General features: G+C 42.4%; 1 protein-coding gene across 2 annotated transcripts; it reads left to right on the top strand.

Annotated features, from left to right (window-relative positions):
* Window positions 1–1,629: 1,629 nt before the first annotated feature.
* On the top strand, window positions 1,630–22,403 carry asah2 (N-acylsphingosine amidohydrolase 2). 2 transcript variants are annotated; one of them, XM_039616151.1, is made up of 21 exons: window positions 1,630–1,676; window positions 2,266–2,417; window positions 3,497–3,585; window positions 4,682–4,825; window positions 6,093–6,266; window positions 15,784–15,911; window positions 16,166–16,243; window positions 16,327–16,447; window positions 16,718–16,843; window positions 16,934–17,020; window positions 17,310–17,414; window positions 17,778–17,859; window positions 17,941–18,056; window positions 18,411–18,505; window positions 18,601–18,640; window positions 19,200–19,298; window positions 19,951–20,046; window positions 20,858–21,007; window positions 21,117–21,173; window positions 21,300–21,388; window positions 22,063–22,403. In XM_039616151.1, exons 2-21 carry the CDS (start codon window positions 2,288–2,290, stop codon window positions 22,259–22,261), a joined length of 2,205 nt encoding a protein of 734 aa, XP_039472085.1. In that variant the 5' UTR covers window positions 1,630–1,676; window positions 2,266–2,287; the 3' UTR covers window positions 22,262–22,403. The 2 variants fall into 2 exon arrangements, with proteins under 2 accessions (XP_039472085.1, XP_039472086.1); XM_039616152.1 differs by lacking the exon at window positions 1,630–1,676 and having other exon boundaries at window positions 1,734–2,417.
* The last annotated feature ends 37 nt before the right edge of the window (window positions 22,404–22,440 follow it).

Genomic DNA, 22,440 nt, shown 5'->3' on the forward strand with positions numbered 1-22,440 from the left:
AATGCAGGTTTTCACTTAGTCAGCGGTTGTCCTTCTCTCCTGGATCAGCTGGAGCTTTCTTTAGGTGCCTTCCCAGCTTTGACAAAGGTCCAGCTGGGATAACCACATTTACTCAGGGCCTTCTTGATGTGCTGTTCTTCTGCCTCCCTGGCCGCTGTGTCAGTGGGGATGGTGTTCGCTCTGTGTTGTAGCGTCCTGATGACACCCAGTTTGTGCTCCAGTGGATGATGAGAGTCAAACCTTAGATACTGATCCGTATGTGTAGGTTTACGGTACACGTCAGCTTTTAGATGTCCCCCATTACTGATGGAAATCTCACAGTCTAAGAAGGCTAACCTGCCACTTTTCATATCCTCCCTGGTGAATTTGATGTGTTGGTCCACCGAGTTAATGTGATCTGTGAAATGTAGTACATCCTGAGATTTGATTTTCACCCAGGTGTCATCCACATATCTGAACCAATGGCTTGGTGGTGTTCCAGGGTAGGATAGCAACGCCCTCTTTTCCACTTCTTCCATGTACAAATTGGCCACGATGGGTGAAACTGGGGAGCCCATGACACACCCATGTTTCTGCCTGTAGAACTGACCCTTGTATGTGAATTAGGTGGAATGAAGACACAGTTCAAACACACTTGGTCGGTGCTGAGAGTGGTCCTGTTGCTGAGGTTGGTGTCATCCTGTAATCTCTTACGGACTACCTCCAACGCTTCCGTGACTGGGATGCAAGTGAAGAGAGATGTAATGTCGTACGAGACCATGGTTTCATCTGCCTCCATAATGACATCTCTCACCTTCTCAACAAAATCCAGGGTGTGCTGGATGTGGCGTTCAGAGCTGCCCACCAGGGGGTTGAGGATCGAAGCCAGAAACTTGGAGATGTTATTGGTGACAGAGTTGATCATACAGACAATCGGTCTTAAAGGTGTACCCTGTTTATGTATTTTCGGTAACCCATACAGACTTGGTGTAGACTCCCCTGGGTACAGCCTGTGGTATGAGGTCCGGTCAATAGCCTTGTCTCGTTCTAACTGCTTCGGATGGTCTATCACCCTCTTCCTGTATATAATAGATATATGTTAACTCCCTTGCAGTGTAAGGCTCGAGTAGTACCCCAGCTGTTATTACACAAGGAGCAGAAACGTGCTTTATGGAAAAATATTTGAGGTTCCATCTGCTGGGCCGCATTAGACCTTTGGCAGGTCAGATGTGGGCTCCTGGCCCCATGTTGGACACCCTGTTATTTGAGGACCATCCTGTTATTCAGTTGCTTCTAGCTATGACGGGATTAGGACTGAGGCCTGTTACCGCATGGCTCCCTGCTGCACCGGGTTCTGGTTCTGAGATCACTCAGGGTACTGCAGAGGACCGTCTGTACTACGAGCAGGTGAGCGATCCTTGAGCTCAGATAAGTTCAACGGCTGTTTTCGAGGTGCTGAGAGATCAAACTCAAAGTATCAGTCTGATAACAGGTGGAACTAATTTATTGTCTTATTACCATCGTGGTTGTTTTTATCTGGAATCGCCGATCAGCATCTGTGATTTACCTTTGTGCTAACCTTTGGAGCTTTTTACCTGCAGACTTGTGTTTATCAGAGAGATAAGAGCTGAGCTGCTCTGAGCGGTCAGACTGTCCTCGGGTCAGAACAGACACTTTCTCTGAAGCTCCAACTCCAGGTGAGTCGTGTCTTTATGCTCGTCTCTCGTCTCGCGCCTGAATGCGAGCGTTTGTCGCACATGGGCTTGACGGAGACCCGGATTAGCCTCGGCTAGTCTCAGCGACGGTCACCTGCTTTAAAAGATAATAATCATTTTCATCTGCAACAAATAAATCAAAGAAATCATATAAAGTTTCCTTCCACGTGTAGCTGGAAACGTTTGTAAACTCTTTTCTATATTTCCCCAAAAAGCAGAAAAAGAGAAACAAAGTAAACAAACAGAAGGAAAATTGATTGATTGATTGATTTAATGTGCAAAATGATCCAAAGTGTCTGATCTGTGAAACCTCGCTGCTGGTTTCTACTCGTGGACGGACTCTGGCTGTCTAACCTTTGATGGAAGAACCTGATGAAGGTCCTTGGCAGATTTATGGAGTCTGGTCTTTAGCCTGATGAGCATAAACGGTTCTGAAGTCATCAGACAGACGGATTGTTGTTCCCATGATTCATTTCTTCAAACACGTTGAGAATATCAGACTCTGAAATTCTTCTTCTTGTATTATCGTGTTTTTGATGATATGAAGCTCTGAAAGGTAAAATCTTTTCAGTGTGTTTCCTCCTACAGACAGAATGGGAAGCAGGAAGTCGCTGTGCTGTGGGTTTTCAGCTCTGGAAGTGACGCTCGGCGTCATCTTCGTCGTTATGACCGGCGTGTGCATCTCGCTGGTCGTGCTGTACGTTACCAGGGAAACGCACACAGGTGAGGAATTACTCAATAAAACCTCAGACGTTCATCCTGTCGTGTACTCGGAGCTTTGTCGACTTTGTTCCGACAGCGTGTTTGGAGGACAGACGTCCTTGGTTCTGCTCGTCCGTTTGTCTGTTAGCACTCTAGCGTCCACAGTTTCCAAGATAACGATGTTCAAATTTTGTGTGATGGTAGATACCAACAACAGCTCGAGCTGATTTCACTGTGGTGATATCGAGTCAAGGTCAAAGGTCACAGAAAATATGAAAATCTGTAAAAACGGTGTTACCCACAATCTTTTAAGAATTGTCTTCAATCTTCACAACAATGGTCCCGGGGACACAAGTGCCCATGCTGGTCAAACATTTGACCTTCATTGTTAGCGTCCAAGGTCAAAACTGACCTGGAAAAACCTTGAGAACCATATGGAGTCAATATCATATGAAAGGGCATTGAGAGAGCTGACCAGCACTTTTTATTGTTTTAATATGACATCATAATCACACACTGCATGAATATATCTTAAAGCCTCAAGTTTGTGCAGTTTATAGAAGCCAAAGATAAACTGCACCATTTTAGTCACAAGGTCACAGGTCAAAGCTCAGGGTCAGGTCAGTGCGGAGCTGTCCTCTGAGTGCTTGTTAATGCTAATAAACATAACAGTTAATAGGAAACTTTGTTTGTGTATAAATCCCCAACACGTGTCTGTTTTATGTTTCAGCAGCTATGATTCAAATTTCAGGAGCAAAAAACATTTGCAGGAAAAATCGACCATCCAATGGCTTGACACGCCCCGACCAACTGTTACTATGGGGACGATCCTGAACCCATTAAACATCCATGTTTACAGACCGGCACCTTTAAGACCGCCACATAAACACAGATGTACTGTTTACTTCCTGACTGAGCTTCTGGTTTTATGTGATTGGTCAGATTCAGTGATTTGTGGCACAAACTACTGTCTGATTATTTTATTTGAATTATAAAACACTGAATCAGGTTCATTCTCAGTGTTGTCACAGGAGATCTAAAGTATGAAGATATTACCAACATCTGAGGTTGTAATGAATTCAAATCTGTCGTGCTGTCAGATCCAGAGACTCCGCCCCCTCAGCACACACCTTACCTGATCGGCGTGGGCCGAGCCGACTGCACCGGACCGCCGGCTGATGTCCCTATGGTCAGTACCACAAACTCACTCATGCTGCCTTCAGGGACTTGTGGCGCGCTGCGTTTAACATGAAGTCACCTGTATGTGGACAGAACTGTGCAAAAGTCTTGAGCCACGGCTCAGTTCTTTATGTTTTGCTTCTACAGAGGCAGACCTTGTGGTTATTTTTAAAGTGCTGTTGAGCAACAGTTCTCCGGGCTTCTGCTGGTCTGTCACAGCTGTTCTCTGGAGTTCTTCTTCAGAACTTCAGAGAACAGCTGGGGAAGTAACAGTTAGCCAAGTTAGTGGTCACTTTTTTCCATGGTAACAATACATGAGCACAACTTCTCGCTCACGCATCTGAAGAGACGATCTCAGTGTCAGCTGGTGGCGCTCCTACACTGCTTCTGTCAGTAGTTGCTGCTGCCTCTGCAAGCCGCGTTGCAGCCCACGTCCACCCGATCGCTGCCATTCAAACTATCTCTGATTCCAGCAGCATCAGAGCTGCTCACTGGAAACTGCATGGCACCCAGGACCTTCACATGAATGACATTCCTCAACTTCAACCAACCACAGGCGATGGGAATTGGGCGGATCCTTCCGTAAACATTTCTCAACTTCCTGTCAAGCACACCCAGAACTTTGACATATAAATGAGTGCAGATGAAAACAGCAGCAGAGGACCAGCAGAGAACAAACTCCAAAGTCTGCCGCTCCGGTCCGACTGGGTGTGCTTGGACTGATAATCTTTATGGGCTAAGTGCTGAACGCTGAGCGGTCATAAAAACATTAGTGAATATGAACACATAGAATCTGTTGGAAGCAGCAGGATTATCAGACGTCGTCTGTAAAACCTTGTTTGTAGTCTGGGTTCTGGCATGAAACACGTCTTATACCCATCATGACTTACATCGTCTTAGAAGTGAAAGACACACAGTTCACACTCACAATGTGTGTCTATTCAGGTACCACAGTGACATTTGTGTGAACGTCTGTGATCCTGCAGACGCGAGCTGCCCACTCACACTCAGGATCACAAACACGCTCGAGCTCACTGTAAAACGTCATTAATCTCACCTGCTGAGAAGGTTTTAATGTGTGTGTGTGTGTGTGTGTGTGTGTTTAGATGGGCTATGCAAACCCTCAGCAGACGGCTGCAGGCATACACACCCGTTTGTACAGCAGAGCCTTCATCGTCGATGACGGCAAGCGCAGGGTGGTGTTCGTCACGGCAGACATAGGAATGGTTTCACAGAGGCTCCGACTCGAGGTGACCACACACACACACTCACACACACACACACTGTATTCAAAGTTTTACTTTCTGGGCTGAAGCGGGTCTCCTCAGCAGATCATCTGCCTCCACCTCCTCCTATCCCAGCATCCTCCTCTCTCTCACCCACCATCTGAATGTCCTCCTTCACTACATCCATCTCCTGAGGTTTTCCTCTCCTCATCCTGCCTGCATCTCCATCCTCCACCCTCTCTCCTCTGCACGTGCTCAGACCATGTCAGCCTCTCTGACTCTGAGCGGTCCCTCTGATGGATTTCTTCTTTATGACCTGCATGTTTATCAGAGATTTTACACTGAATCCCTTCTTGATACAATCTTTCCCATTTATCTGGGTCTGGGATCAGCGCTGGGAGCACCCCGCCCCTGCTGGGTGTTACCTCAGCTAACCTCACGCTGTAGTTTGTTCTTGTTGTTCTCAAGGATGATGCATCGACATCATCAGAGACTCTTAAAGGTCTCACAAATGTGTGGAGAGATGCTGTGTGTGCGTGACCTAAGGTTGAACGAATATATGGACAATGGGCGATCGTTTTTACAAGAGCGATTTATTTATTTGCCCCTGAGTAAGTTTGCTAATCATGTTGGCTGAAGCTAAGAGAAGCAGTCAATGGAAAAATAATAGCGCTGTTTTAATGGCACACTCCTCAGAGTTCGCCCAAATCATTTACTCAAACTCATAACAGAAAGAAAGGCAGCAGCCTATGTTCAGAAAAATGCGTAAAACATTTGATTTAAATAAAAAGCCACAATGGTGGGGAGGGAAACAAAGAGAAACTGGCTTATTTTTTCCAGTATAACCATGTTTATCTGTCTGACACACTTGACCAAACAACAAATACGTTAAAAATCAAAAATGTCTTTTCCAGCGAACATAAAAAAAAATCTACCAATGTTTTGTGTGATTTGGCGCATGTCAGATTAATAAATGAATAATCCAAAAAGTAGTGATAATAATACTGAAACAAACAAGAAAAGAAGCTAAAATATTTCCTCCAAACAAAACATTTAAATTCTAAACATGCAAATCAGTACGTGCATGATTACATTGCTCTGCCCATCAAAAACTCTGCACCTGCGTGAATATACCGCCTATTGTTGGTTACTGGACTGATGAATGTCGGTTGGAAAATGTTTCCATATCGCCCAACCTTAGCGTGATCTTGTACATCTGTCTTTGTGGGGACCAATGTGTCTCGTGTTAAAGGTCTTTACAAAGCACACAAAGCAGTGTGTGTGTGTGCAGGTTCTGCAGGCACTGCAGGTGAAGTACGGGGATCTATACCGGCAGGATAACGTTGTTCTGAGTGGGACTCACACTCACTGTGGACCTGGTGGATATTTCCAGTACACGCTGTTCATGATCACAGGCGGTTACATGAAGGCTGCCATCGAGCCGTTGGTCAACGGCATTGTTAAGGTGTGTACCTGTGTGTGTATACCTGTGTGTGTGTGTGTACCTGTGTGTGTGTGTGTGTGTGTGTGTGTGTGTGTGTGTGATGAACGACAGTATATAACAGTTCCTATTCTTCTAGCTAATATTCACTTTTCGTTAGCCAACATGGCCGAATGAGTGTTTATTTTAACATAACACACATTTAAAGACCTTTATTATATTTGTTTATTGAAAACATTTGAACATTTTGTCTTTTAGAATATGCAGGTCTCAATTCTTCTATCTATTCGATCTGATGTATAAGTCTACACTCAGAAAAATAAAGGTGCCAACTGGAACCAAAAGTGGTTTTTTAGACTGATGCCATAGAAGAACCTCTTTTGGTGCCACAAAGAACCTTTCAAACAATGGTTCTTTGAAGAACCATTTCTTTCAGTGGTTCATTGAAGAACCTTTAAAGGTGCCCCAAAGAACCATCAAGAAATGGTTCCTGACTCTTGGTGGCGCTGTCACTTGGTGTTCGCTCGCTTTGTGGTAGAGTATCACTTCCTGTTCCTGCTCAAACACAGTGGTGTTTCTGAGTAGCTTTTCTGCTTAGCAATTTAATTTAAATCTTTTGATACATCCCTTTTTCATAGTATAATCTTAACGTGCTTCATCTGAATCACACTTTCTGTGTACTCACTACCTAATTTATAGCCAAAGTATTCACTCACTGTCTCTTTACTGTTTCGCTAGCTTAGCTTAGCTCGTAGCTGACTCGTTAGCACCATGGCTACTTCACCTGTCCCTCCTGCACTTTCCTGCTCATTGTGTCAGATGTTTAGCTACTCCTCGGCCTCCTTTAGCAGTAATGATACCGGTAACAAATGTAGCATATTTGCAGCTCTGGAGGCCAGGATTACTGAATTGGAGACTCGGCCGCAGCACCCTTCATTCACCCGTAGCTAGCCAGGCCCCTGTAGCTGGTGCAGCCGAAGATAGCGTAGGCCCGCTAGCTGTTCCCCGGCAGACCCCAAGCAGCTGGGGAAAAGAGGCGGCTGGGTGACGGTGAGGAGGAAGCATAGTCTTAAACTGAAGCCCCAGGTACACCACCAACCTGTTCATGTGTTCAACTGTTTTTCCCCCCACTCGGCGACACACCCGCCGGGTCAAACTCTGGTAATTGGTGATTCTGTTCTCAGACATGTGAAGCTAGAGACACCGGCAACCATAGTCAATTGTCTTCCAGGGGCCAGAGCAGGCGACATTGAAGGAAATTTAAAACTGCTGGCTAAGGGTAAACGTAAATACAGTAAGATCATAATTCACGTCGGCAGTAATGACACCGTTACGCGTAATCGGAGGTCACTAAAATCAATATTGAATCGGTGTGTAACTTTGCCAAAACAATGTCGGACTCTGTAGTTTTCTCTGGTCCCTCCCAATCAGACCAGGAGTGACATGTTTAGCCGCATGTTCTCCTTAAATTGCTGGCTGTCTGAAAACTGAGGTTATTGTACTCGGCCCTGAAAATCTTAGAAATATGGTATCTAACCAGATTCTTACTCTGGATGGCATTACCTTGGCCTCCAGTAACACTGTGAGAAACCTTGAGTCATTTTTGACCAGGACATGTCCTTCAACGCACATATTAAACAAATATGTAAGACTGCTTTCTTCCATTTGCACAACATCTCTAAAATTAGAAATATCCTGTCTCAGAGTGATGCTGAAAAACTAGTTCATGCATTTATTACTTCCAGGCTGGACTACTGTAATTCTTTATTATCAGGATGTCCTAAAACTCCCTGAAAAGCCTTCAGCTAATCCAAAATGCTGCAGCAAGGGTACTGACAGGGACTAGAAAAGAGAGCATATTTCTCCTCTTTGGCTTCCTTCATTGGCTTCCTGTTAAATCCAGAATTGAATTCAAAATCCTGCTCCTCACATACAAGGTCTTAAATAATCAGGCCCCATCTTATCTTAATGACCTTGTAGTACCATATCACCCTATTAGAGCACTTCGCTCTCGCTCTGCAGGCCTACTTGTTGTTCCTAGAGTATTTAAAAGTAGAATGGGAGGCAGAGCCTTCAGTTTTCAGGCCCTCTTCTGTGGAACCAACTTCCAGTTTGGATTCAGGAGACAGACACTATCTCTACTTTCAAGATTAGGCTTCAAACTTTCCTTTTGCTAAAGCATATAGTTAGGGCTGGACCAGGTGACCCTGAATCCTCCCTTAGTTATGCTGCAATAGACGTAGGCTGCGGGGATTCCCATGATGCATTGAGTTTTTCCTTCCAGTCACCTTTCTCACTCACTATGTGCTAATAGACCTCTCTGCATCGAATCATATCTGTTATTAATCTCTGTCTCTCTCCCACAGCATGTCTTTATCCTGTTTTCCTTCTTTCACCCCAACCAATCACAGCAGATGGCCCCGCCCTCCCTGAGCCTGGTTCTGCCGGAGGTTTCTTCCTGTTAAAGGGAGTTTTCCTTCCCACTGTCGCCAAAGTGCTTGCTCATAGGGGTCATATGATTGTTGGGTTTTCTCTGTATTTATTATTGTGCTATCTACTGTACAATATAAAGCGCCTTGAGGCGACTTTTGTTGTGATTTGGCGCTATATAAATAAAATTGAATTGAATTGAATTGAATTCTTTGGGGCACCTTTAATGGTTTTTCAAAGAACCTTTTTAAAAATGGTTCTTTAAAGAACCATTTTAAATTTTCAAAATAAAATGTATCATAAATTGAATTTGAGTAGGGTAAAATAAATACGAGCACAGCATAGACATATATTAATGGTTTATTGCCATTTCATAATATACCAAAAGACAAAAGGCATTTTAACCCTCAGCTCAACATCACTACTAATACATGTCACATATTAGTCATTTAAACAGTAATAATTAAACATTTTACTATACTATAAATAAAAATATATAAATACTATATCTATAGATAACACAACAATGAATACATGTATTGTTTAATTAATAAAACATCAGAAAGTGATAAAAACACATTAGAAATAGCAAGAGCTTCATACCAGACCAATAAATCAACACATTTTCATCAGCAGATGAAAATGTGTTCAACAAGTTTCAACAAGTTTCAACAAGTTTTTGATTAAAATTATCAATGAACTTCAGCCTAACCTTATGTAAGGCAAGTTTCATGTTGGACTCATGGTCCTTTGTTAGTCCAGTTTAGGATAATGTCTCTGACGTATGTATCATATCAAATATATGTTATATCAAAACAACCCCACACCTGCAGTTGTTTCAGTTTTGTCAGCTGGTTAACCTCACTCAGGCGGACATCCATATCAGCCAACCAAACGACAAGCTCCTCCCTTTGTGCTTCAAATCCCACTCTGAGACAAGGAGCTGAGAGAGAGAAAACAAGGGTCAATTATAAAGAAGAGAGAAAAGTGAAACCCTCCTCAGAAGGTCTGACTCGCATACCTGCAGTCGACCTGTGATGGACTCCTGTTTGGCGTTCACGTCATCCCAGCGGCGGCCGCACTCCCTCGCTGTTGCCAGCAGCCGAGTCTGCAGGGTGCCCTGGAAGAGCAGAGTTAATGTTCGACTCCTCCTTGTCAGGCTCTCCAGCTGGATGAGCCGAGGTCTCCCCTCTCGCCGCCGCCTCTGAACACACAAACACAAATTGCATGTGAAGCAGGAGGTGCAGATTTTTTTGCTATTCTTTTCTAAATCCAGGCTTGATCACGTGGAGGTATTTGGAAAACTTTTTTGGCCGGCAGACGACTGTTGTCTTGCAGAAAAAAAGAACTGGAACCCAAATCAAATGTATGTGATACACAATCAATTCACAAGAACACATTATAAAAAACAAGTCCAGTTCTTGCCTGATTTCAAATGAATTCTGCATCAAAACAGGGTAAAACAAGTGTTTGCAGCAAATGTGAGCACAAAGCCTCACTTTGTACAAGCCTGCTATTAAAGTTCTCCTCTATGCAGACGACTTTCCTGTTTTCAAGGCACAACTTGGATCTGCTGTACAAATCTTATGGATACACGCTAAATGAAACAGTAGTGTGCACGACTCCAGATTCTGATCCCTCATCCTAATATGGTCCCAAAAGGCTCACAAAAACCCACATAGCAATAGCAATAAAGCAAATGTTGAGACTTCAAAATACAAAGTCTATGAACCAATGGCTGACATGGGTTTTATCATAAGGGTGATAAATATACAACATATGTTTTTAAGACTAAAAGTATAATACAGATTTTAGTCTGAGAGATTTAATGTTCATTTACGTGCAGGTGCACTATACGTGCCTGCTCCGTGGTTTTCCACGTTTTGCACATCACTATTTAATACAGGAAGTAGGTGAACTAAAACAAGTTAATCTTTCTTTTTGAGAGGACAATATTAATGAAACAAACCTCAATGACATCATAGAGATCCCTAAAGATGCTCCTGCTGCTTTTCTTCCTCCTCATCCTAAGCTTCCTTCTCCTTGTCCTCGACTTCCATCCAATTGTAATTCAATCTAATTGTTTCTCCCTCCTCTTCCTCATTTTGTTGGAGCTGTGAAAAGAATTAGTGTGAATCTGAATTAATTTGTGCAAACAAGAAAAATCTACAGCTTTTCGGTCAAAGGTGGTCTTGTGATTTAAGCCGGGTAGATTTATGTGTCGATGCCTCCTCTACGACTGGCTATGAGGGGCTGTACAAGCCAAAATTCATTCTTTCACTCGCACATACATATATTCTTCTTTCACATACATATACTTTCACTCTCACATAGTTTTATTTTAAATTTTATATTTAGATATTTTTATTCTCATGTTTACACATACAGGGAGTGCAGAATTATTAGGCAAGTTGTATTTTTGAGGAATAATTTTATTATTGAACAACAACCATGTTCTCAATGAACCCAAAAAACTCATTAATATCAAAGCTGAATGTTTTGGAAGTAGTTTTTAGTTTGTTTTAGTTTTAGCTATTTTAGGGGATATCTGTGCGTGCAGGTGACTATTACTGTGCATAATTATTAGGCAACTTAACAAAGACAAATATATACCCATTTCAATTATTTATTTTTACCAGTGAAACCAATATAACATCTCCACATTCACAAATATACATTTCTGACATTCAAAAACAAAACCAAAACAAATCAGCGACCAATATAGCCACCTTTCTTTGCAAGGACACTCAAAAGCCTGCCATCCATGGATTCTGTCAGTGTTTTGATCTGTTCACCATCAACATTGCGTGCAGCAGCAACCACAGCCTCCCAGACACTGTTCAGAGAGGTGTACTGTTTTCCCTCCTTGTAAATCTCACATTTGATGATGGACCACAGGTTCTCAATGGGGTTCAGATCAGGTGAACAAGGAGGCCATGTCATTAGTTTTCTTTTATACCCTTTCTTGCCAGCCACGCTGTGGAGTACTTGGACGCGTGTGATGGAGCATTGTCCTGCATGAAAATCATGTTTTTCTTGAAGGATGCAGACTTCTTCCTGTACCACTGCTTGAAGAAGGTGTCTTCCAGAAACTGGCAGTAGGACTGGGAGTTGAGCTTGACTCCATCCTCAACCCGAAAAAGGCCCCACAAGCTCATCTTTGATGATACCAGCCCAAACCAGTACTCCACCTCCACCTTGCTGGCGTCTGAGTCGGACTGGAGCTCTCTGCCCTTTACCAATCCAGCCACGGGCCCATCCATCTGGCCCATCAAGACTCACTCTCATTTCATCAGTCCATAAAACCTTAGAAAAATCAGTCTTGAGATATTTCTTGGCCCAGTCTTGACGTTTCAGCTTGTGTGTCTTGTTCAGTGGTGGTCGTCTTTCAGCCTTTCTTACCTTGGCCATGTCTCTGAGTATTGCACACCTTGTGCTTTTGGGCACTCAGTGATGTTGCAGCTCTGAAATATGGCCAAACTGGTGGCAAGTGGCATCTTGGCAGCTGCACGCTTGACTTTTCTCAGTTCATGGGCAGTTATTTTGCGCCTTGGTTTTTCCACACGCTTCTTGCGACCCGTTGACTATTTTGAATGAAACGCTTGATTGTTCGATGATCACGCTTCAGAAGCTTTGCAATTTTAAGACTGCTGCATCCCTCTGCAAGATATCTCACTATTTTTGACTTTTCTGAACCTGTCAAGTCCTTCTTTTGACCCATTTTGCCAAAGGAAAGGAAGTTGCCTAATAATTATGCACACCTGATATAGGGTGTTGATGTCATTAGACCACACCCCTTCTCATTACAGAGATGCACATCACCTAATATGCTTAATTGGTAGTGGGCTTTCGAGCCTATACAGCTTGGAGTAAGACAACATGCATGAAGAGGATGATGTGGACAAAATACTCATTTGCCTAATAATTCTGCACTCCCTGTATTTAACACACACATTGCAGTATTGTGCTCTCTTATACATGTATTTTAATGTACATATTTACAAATTCTCACTCTAACATACATGCACTTTCATTTATGCATTCCTACATTTTGCTCTCATTTACATGCATTCAATATGCATTTAATCTCACAAATAATATATGTATGTAAGAAGAGAATGCATACATGTCTGAAGAAAATATATGTATGCAAGAGAATAATGTATGTGAATGAAAGAGTATAGTGGAAACGGAAGGAGTTTAATGGAAGCGGAAGGCTGGGTGTCTGTACCGCTGTGATTGGCTGAGAAGCACGCATGGTCACTTTCAAGTATCTGACAGCATGGAGGGGAGAAGAAACTCGAGTTCTTCAGCAAGCTATCGGGGTGTTAAGAAATATTTTATCATCTCCTGAAACGGTCACATCGTTGTTATCGTCACTTGACTGCTTGATTCATCTCCGAAAACGTTAGAGCACTTATGGAAATATGTGATGTCTTGATGAATTAAGCAGATATTTGAAGTTTACACAACAACATTCTCGCATGAAAATATCTTAAAAGTTTATTTTGTGACCCAGTAAGAGTAATATTTCAAACTCCGCCGCTCTGTGTTCCTCCGCCACTGCCTCGTTTGAGTTTTGGACGAAATGGATTCTGGGATATTGCATTTCATCATTTCGAGCTGATTGGAGACCAAAACAGCCAATCAGATATTTTTGCATCCAAGTCTGTGATTGGCTGGTTTTGTGGCACAAATATAACGGCATACACAAAGAAGAGATGCAAGACGGGCAGAAATGTTGAGAGCGAGTGAGCGCAAATGCAAAAACTGATCGAGAGGGGCTGCTATTGTGTGTGTGTGTGTGGATAATAGCAAACACTGAAATACATTTTTTGCACGCAGCAATGAATTTTGTTCACTCAAATTCAGCTTTTCTTCGCTCAAAATACATTTCTCCTCAAAATGCAACACTTGCACCTGCAAACTTTTTTTTACGTGCGCTCAGAATAGTGGCACAAAAATAACGCCATAAAAGACTGCCCCACTCCAGTCGAACTCCGTGTAGCTACTTGGCTCGTTGAAGCTACCCGGGTGTTAGCTAGTCTAAAAAGTTCCCTCATCTCACTTTCCACCGTGCTGTGGGTAACACTGGGTGCAGTCCCATCTCGATCAAGTGATGAGGACAACGATGTGACCGTTTCAGGAGATGATAAAATATTTCTTAACACCCCGATAGTTTGCTGAAGAACTCGAGTTTCTTCTCCCCCCTCAATGCTGGCAGACACTTGAAAGTGACCCGCGCGTGCTTCTCAGCCAATCACAGCGGTACAGACACCCAGCCTTCCGTTTCCATTAATGTATGATGGTGGATAAATGAAATTTAACTGAATTTCTGAGTTTCTAGAGCAGACACAGAGCTCACATCACAACAGGCTTCAGGCGCCATTTTAGTGACTTTAACAATATTATAAATTTTAATATCGGTCTAGCTGACATTACGTTATGTACGCCGCAATAGAACCACATATTTTAGAAGCCAAAGGTTCAAATTAGTTGGGAGCATCTTCACTTAATTATAACAGTGGTTTTGTTAGGAAAACAGTTCTGTATACCGATACTAAATTATGTTAACCTCAACGGCTAACGTATCTAACATAGCTAACTGTTATTTTTAGCACAGCATTAACAGCAAGCTACAATGACGAGTAACAAAAACAAAACAGTAAAAAGGTTTTAATGAAAATGTTTTACCTTTTCCAACAGTCCCAGAATCCAGAGCTTCAAAGACCAGCAGGTACTCAAGACTTTATCCGTTTCGCTGTCACCGGCCGCGAGAACTTGTTTTTTCCCTTAGAAAGTTCAAGGCCCGCCGGTCGCGCAATCTGTCTGCGCATGCGCATCCCAACGATTGACACCCCCCCTCCCTTTCGGGAGGTTGCCATAGTACGACGTGTTCTAACGTAACGCTCTCTCTCTCTCACTCTGTCATTTATTTGGCTCGAAACACATATTAACAAATTGCTCAGTGATAAACAAGTACTCAGATCATTTACCTAAGCAGTGTGCTTTGTCAAAACTAAGTGTGTCGATAATGAACACAGAGTGTGTTCATTACACATAAGTATGTTCATTACACTGACATTCTGTTGTGCAATTGTTATTTACTTGTATTTTATAATTTGACTTTACATACTGCTGGGTGGTTTGTAAAGTTCACAATAACTAGTATTATCATTATGCTATATTTTCTAATATATATAATAATCTCAAAAGTAATACCTTGAAGCAGAAAATAGTAACACTTTATTAAAATTGAAATCTAAAGTACAGTATTTGAATTTGTGTATTGTGTCTACTGTTTGTTAACTCACCATAATCATAAACGTCTTAATAATAAATTCCATATTCTATTACCACATTATTTGTGATCAATGGGTTTGCGGGGTTGGGGGGTAGGGTCTTTAGGCTTTGGCCCCCACCCCTGCCACCAGTATATTTTTAAGCAAGTATTTCTAACTTTTATTTGAATATTCAGTTTCCTACCATCTGCTCTTAAAGAGTAATGCTAGGTAACCCGCCCTCCCCCTTCGCACACACATGCACACAAACAAAACACACAGTATAATTTACACCCTCATTACAGTGAATAAATATTTATGCCATTTTACACCATCAAACTTAGATTGCTAAGGATGAGGAACCTTTTGTTCTTTAAAGAACCATTTGCAATACCTAAAGAACCATCTACAAAATAAAAAGGTTCTTTGACGTATGATGGTTCTTTAAAGAACCATGAAGTCATCTGAAGAACCATTTAAGAACCATAATTTTTCTGAGTGTATAAATCTATAAGTCTTGATAAAGTCTTTTTTCGACTTTGATAAAGTTCACACAGAGTCTGTGAATCATCCTGTGCTGGTTCAGAACCTGAGAAAGGAATAGAGAGCCGTCCTCTGCGATTCTTCTTGGACGGTGGAGGACTGAAGGCTGGGAGAGTAATAATAAATAATTTGGATGATTGGATAAGCGTGGTATCACGACGCGATGGGTAGTTCAGGGGGGATAGGAGAATACAGTTTTAAATTATTATCTTTATTAGAAATGTTTATCTGTCACAGTACGGGTGTACCGAAGAACTGTGTACTCATAATTGAAACCCTGATTCCAGAGTATAGACATAGCCCACAATAACATGAGGCCCGGCAGGATCTACAGGAACAGAGGAGAGCTGGACGACAGCAGCCTGAACAGAAGTCCTCACTCGTACCTGAACAACCCTGAGGAGGAGAGGCGCAGGTACTCGTGGATAATAATTTGAAACCTGTATTAGGCCTGATTTATTGTTTAGAGGGCATCAGTGCATCCCTGCAGCTCTGGTCGCTCTGCTATAGATCAGTTCTCCTCTGTAAACCTCAGAGAAAATACAGGAAATAAAAAGCTTCATAAACTCTCACAGAGACAGGCTGATGGAAACACCTGCAGCTCCTCACCTGCACTGCTGCCACACAATTGGCTGATTTGATCAGGTGTTTGTGTTATTGATCTTTCAGGTATAAGTGGAACACCGACAAACAGGTGCTGGTGCTGAAGTTCACCGATCAGGATGGAGACGGCATCGGTATGATCAGGTACAAACGCACACAGCACTCCTTTAATAATGCTGCCATCGTTTATTACTATCATTATTCTTACTGTGCTTTGCTGCTGACAGCTGGTTTGCTGTCCACGCGGTGAGCATGAACTACACCAACCGCATGGTGAGCAGCGACAACATGGGCTACGCCTCCTACCTGTTGGAGCAGGACAAGAACCCCGGAGGGCTACCTGGACAGGTAACCTGAGGAGGTTGCATCAAAGCCCGACCACAGTCTCAGAGTTTGTGATTTTTAACACAAACTCAGTAAAAAACAGAAACCAGAAGATAAAACAAGCAAATTATTTTTTTGCATTTTTGGTCGTTTTGGTAAATATAGTGTTTGAAAGTTTCCAGCTGAACATTTACTCATTATGGTTTATTTGGGGATATAATTAAAGTGTTTCTGTGTGTGTGTGTGTGTGTGTGTGTGTGTGTGTGTGTGTGTGTGTGTGTGTGTGTGTTTCAGGGAAGTTTCGTTGCTGGTTTCTCCTCCAGTAACCTCGGCGACGTCACTCCGAACACCAGAGGACCGTACTGTGTGAACACTGGGCTGCCCTGTGACTACCTGAACAGCTCCTGTCCCATAGGAGGGGTAAATACACAACACACAGACACACACACACACACTCGTTAAGATAGTTAATAAATTGCAGAAAGAAACCAATAAATGTGTGTCTGCCAGACTACAATGTGTCTGGCGTCCGGACCTGGAGAAGACATGTTTGAGAGCACTCGGATCATCGGACACAACGTCTACCTGAAAGCCAAGGTACGTGTGCCTCGTTTCAGAAAACAACACAGCGTCATGTAATGATAAAAAAAATCTGACAAGCTTCGTGCTTGTATTCACTGCCATATCGGGACGTGTGTGGATTAAAGCTTTGTGGGGACTCAGTGCTTATGGGGACAAAAGTGTGACCCTCACAAAGATTCATTGTTTCTGTGTCTTGACTTTGTCTTTGCTTCATGAATGTTTGTTTAAACCTGAAAGGAATTCGATTAGCATCCCCACGAGTAACAAAGTCACAACTGTGTGCTTGTTGTGCTGCCCCCTGCAGGAACTGTATGCAAATGCAGTCGAGGAGGTGACCGGCTTCATTCATCATGCTCATCAGTGGGTCAACATGACTGATGTCACTGTTCAGATCAATGAGACACACACGGTCACACACACACACACACACACACACACACACACACACACACACACACACACACACAGATTAAGAAATTTAAAAACAGCATTAATAATTATTCATAATAATTAAAATTTGATGTCATGTTTCCCAGGGACACATTTTTAATGTTTTCTTCATTCATTCATTTTACAGACATGTTTTCTCTTGTTCTGCGATGTGTGGGTACGAACAGCAGCTCCTAACAGATAACTCAGCTTCTTTTAATGTGTTAGTTTCTTTTTAATGTGAACGCAGGGTAAAAATGCCTCACAGAGAAAAGCTGTGGCCGGCACCTTCCTGCTTCTATTTCATATAAAAGCTGAGCTACGCTGTGTTTGTGTGTTTCAGGCGAGCACATGTAAACCAGCTCTGGGTCACAGCTTTGCAGCAGGAACAACAGATGGAGGCGGAGGCCTGAACTTCACCCAAGGTGATTCTGTCCCTTAGCTCACATTGGGCTGCAAGCCTGCGGAGATGGGCTGTGTTAACCTGACTCTATCTCTGTGTGAAGGCGCTGTGGAAGGAGACCCCTTCTGGGATGGGATCAGAGATGCTTTGCTTGGCCAACCATCCAATCAGACGAAGGAATGTCATCATCCCAAACCCATCCTCTTCAGCACGGGGGAGGTGAGGCGAGGCTCACACATACAAAATATAGTCTGTGATGAACATGAATCCAACATTTATGTTATCAGAGCACATCAGACAATGACCCACAGTCAGTGTATAACTACAGTCTGACACTAATACAGGTTATGATGCTTCATCCAGCTCCCCACAGGCCTGACTTTAAGTTTCAGGAAATAACCTGGCCTGTAAATCTGGACTGTGAGGTCCAACTGGCTCAAACCCTAAAAGAAAGTTGGGCTTAAATTAAAGAGAAGAGGGCACAAAATCTACTAGGAGCAGGTAAAACCTGAGAGGTGGTAAGTGTTGAGAGTGAATCCAATAACATGAGACTGTCGTGGTGTGTCTGTGCAGATGAACTGGCCTCTGCCCTGGCATCCTCAGATTGTCGACGTTCAGATGATCACCATCGGCTCTGTGGCTGTCGTAGCTATTCCTGGAGAAATGACGTAACGACATTTTACCGACAGCTGTTACTACAACACAGCTGCCTATAACACAGTAATAACACTCTGCTGCATATATATGTGTATGTCTTTAACAGCACCATGTCAGGGCGGAGGTTACGAGAAGCTGTCAAAGAGGTGAGAAAGGACTTGACAACAACGCTTCATGTAAAAACAATTATTTTCGAGTGTTTACGGGTCACACCACTGTGTTGTTACTGTGTTGTTACTGTGTTATAACTGTGTTGTTGTTACTGTTGTTACTGTATTGTTGTAACTGTGTTGTAACTGTGTTGTTACTGCGTTGTTACTGTTGTTATAACTGTGTTGTAACTGTGTTGTTACTGTGTTGTTACTGTGTTATAACAGTGTTGTTGTTACTGTTGTTACTGTATTGTTGTTACTGTGTTATAACTGTGTTGTTACTGTGTTATAATTGTGTTGTTGTTACTGTTGTTACTGTATTGGTGTTGTTACTGTGTTGTCACTGTGTTATAACTGTGTTGTCACTGTGTTGTAACTGTGTTGTAACTGTTTTACAACCGTTTCACTGTTACTGCTGTTGTTACTGTGTTATAACTGTGTTGTTGTTACTCTGTTATGACTGTTTTATAACTTGTTATAAATGTTTTACAACTGTTTTATAACCGTTTTGCTGTTAATGTGTTGTTACTGTGTTGTTGTTACTGTGAGCCAGGAGCTGGAGTCAGAGGGAACACTAAAGGACATGGAGGTGGTGATTGCAGGCCTCAGTAACGTGTACACTCATTACATCACCACCTATGAAGAATACCAGGTACACATCTGCTGAACTTTATGGGATTTGTAGTTTTTAGAGTCATTTGCTAAATTGTAAAATCCAAATCAGTGTGTGAATAAATCCAACTGGACATAAAACAGTCAGATTTGGAGAAAGTACTCAGTCTTTACTTAAATAAAATATCACAGAGTAAAATTAGTACGGCTGTAAAAAGCAAACCTGTGTAAATAAATAAAACAGTTAAAGGTGTCCCTGTGGTGTTTACACTGTTCCTGTGATACCAACAGAGTTTCAAACATGAGTTTCAGAGCGGGGAGGGAAGTAATGATTATTTTCATTCTTCATTAATCTGCTCATAGATCTTCAGTAAATCTGCCAAAAATAAATTGTCCAATTAATTTGAAAAATGAAAAAGAAAATCTTTAAATTTTTAAAAAAAAAATGATATGACCTACTTTTAATAATTTCATAAAAAATGTATTTAAAGGAAACTAAACACACATAAATGTTGTGTTTATTTAGTTTGGCTTACCCCAGAAAGCTACTGTAGGGTTCTTGGTTCAGGTCCACCAAGACTGCTTCCTGTGTGTCCTCTCTGTACTCCAATAATAAAGGCCAAAATAAATATATATATATATTAATGGACATTTAGCAGGCTGGAAACTTACTCTGATTGTCTCTTTTTCAGGTGCAACGGTATGAAGGCGCTTCAACCATATACGGCCCGCACACGCTCAGTGCCTACCTGCAAAAGTATCGAGGCCTGGCCCGAGCCATTGCTCAGGTGTGAATGAATGGATTACATCTTTCATCAGCATTAATGAGCACACTGGAAACACGGGGTCACGCTTCCCTCGATGCTCAGAACAGTTAGTGAAAGAAAAACATGAGTTCATGAGGACAAGCTCCAGCCCAAGTACTCCACAGCGTGGCTGGCAAGAAAGGGTATAAAAGAAGAAAACTAATGACATGGCCTCCTTGTTCACCTGATCTGAACCCGCTGTTCAGAGTTCAGAAAGAGCCCACAGAGCTGTTTAAACAGCAGATTTATCACCAGTTTATCCTCTGAAACAAGCTGCAGTGTGAGACCTACTCTCTCTCTCTGCCAGAGAAACAATAAGAGCAGAAGAATATTTCTACACAGGAATTATTCTGTAACATTGCTTACATGTTACTTAATCTATACAAAAGAAAATCACAGGAAAATCTTCTTCGAATATAAAGATGATTGAGATAAAACATGAAACTGAACCAAACTCAGATGGCTAAACATCCGTCAAACTTCTCATAGTCTGAACATGTTTTTACTTTATGTGAGGTGGAAACATCAGATGAAACAGTGAAAAGGTTTAACTTCTGATCAGGTTGATCAGAGTTGAGGAGCACAGTCGGGATACATTTCACTGTGTTGTACTCGTATACCTACACATGTGACAAATAAAGAATCTTGAATGAATAAATGAGGTTGTAGCAGAAATATTTCATAAAGCCAGGGCCAACAATTGGATGCAAACAGTCAACAGAAGACCCTCACTGCAGTGTGAAGCCAATCCTATGTAACACTTGCTGACATTAAACATGTTTTCTGCTTCCAGGACAGAGTCTCAGAGCTGCCAGCCGGCCCTCAGCCTCCCTTCTTCACAGAGAATCTCTTTAATTTTGTGCCCCTGGCGCTCTTTGACAGAAAACCTGAGAATATGAGCTTTGGAGACGTCCTGGAGGAGGTTTACCCCGTTTATAGACAGGTAGGAAACACCTTCACACTCTTACTGTGTTCCTCAGGGTCCACGCTGATGACACCGCTCTGTGTTTATGTGGACAAAATGAGTCTTAAATATTTAATGTGGTTTTCAGGGTGATGTTGTGACTGTCACGTTTGTAGCAGGGAACCCGAGAAACTCTGGAGATATTGTAAGAACTCTTCTTCTTCATCCACCTGTATCCTAGTGTTTCAGCCACTGTTAGCTTAGCATTGTTATCCAGCATTTCTAGTATACTTTAAACGTCTTTCTGACCTCTTCCTCTTGTTTGTTGCAGAGGGATAAGACCTTTGTCACTGTTGAGATTTTTGACAACAGAACAGAAACCTGGGAGGTTGTCCACAATGATGCATCATGGGAGACCAGGTAGATTAATGTGTAGCTGTGCATCTCAAAAATCTGATCAGGTTTTTAAAAACAACAACAAAAAAACTTCTTTTGTAATTTTAATTTAAAAAAATGGTCTACAGCTCATGAAAATCAGCAAAAAAACCTTTGATTTTTAGAATATTTCCTTAAATTGATCAAAAAAGGATTTGCAGACAGAAATGTCCAACCTCTCTTAAGTATGTGTATTTATACACTCAGTACTTGGTTTGAGTCCCTCGTCAGCCTGTGGGTCACTGAAGCTCGGGTTGCTTTGGTTGGAGCTGGTCGAGTGTTTCTCGTCCACTCCAGACTTTCTGATTGTGTCTGCAGGGTTCAGGTCAGGTGAGTTTCCTGACCAATCAGAAACACTAACAATATCATTAAGTTATTTGATAGTATTGGGCACTGTGAGAAGGTGGAATCAGCAACCAGTAGCAATACCAGCAGATGACCCGGCACCTTTGTCTACAGGTAAGGTAGACAAAGGTGTGGTTAAGTGCCCTCTCCTAGCCTGAAAGAGCACAAAGTCTAAATATTCTGGAACCTGGATTTCTGATTTTCGTGAGCTGTAATCATAAAAACATACAAACTGAAACTAAAGTCACGTTGCAGACGTTCCTCTTTTAACTCCAGGGTCCTTTGAGGAGTAAAAGTCGCTTGTCTTGCTGCAGGTTTCACTGGCTGAAGGGGTCAAACTGGCAGAGTAACGCCACAGTGGAGTGGCAGATTCCCCCGACAGCCTTGGCGGGCTCCTACAGGATCAAACACTTTGGCCACTACAAAGAGCTGAAAGGCCTGCAGCCGGTCATAACGCCGTACGAAGGCTCGTCGGACGTCTTCACGGTCACTGCCAGCTTCTACTACGAGTGAAGCAGTTTGAGACGGCATGGCCGACCACCATCCAGCACCAAGTCCTCCAGGACTCATCAGATTTTAAGAGGCTGCATGTGTCGGGACAAACACTCTGACTATGTCTGAAATCCAAATAAACCGTTTAAATGTTCTGTGTGAAGGTTTGCATCACTCTGTGAGAGACAAAGAGAAACCAA

The sequence above is a fragment of the Oreochromis aureus genome, linkage group 8 (assembly GCF_013358895.1).
Source record: "Oreochromis aureus strain Israel breed Guangdong linkage group 8, ZZ_aureus, whole genome shotgun sequence".
Taxonomy (NCBI): Eukaryota; Metazoa; Chordata; class Actinopteri; order Cichliformes; family Cichlidae; genus Oreochromis; species Oreochromis aureus.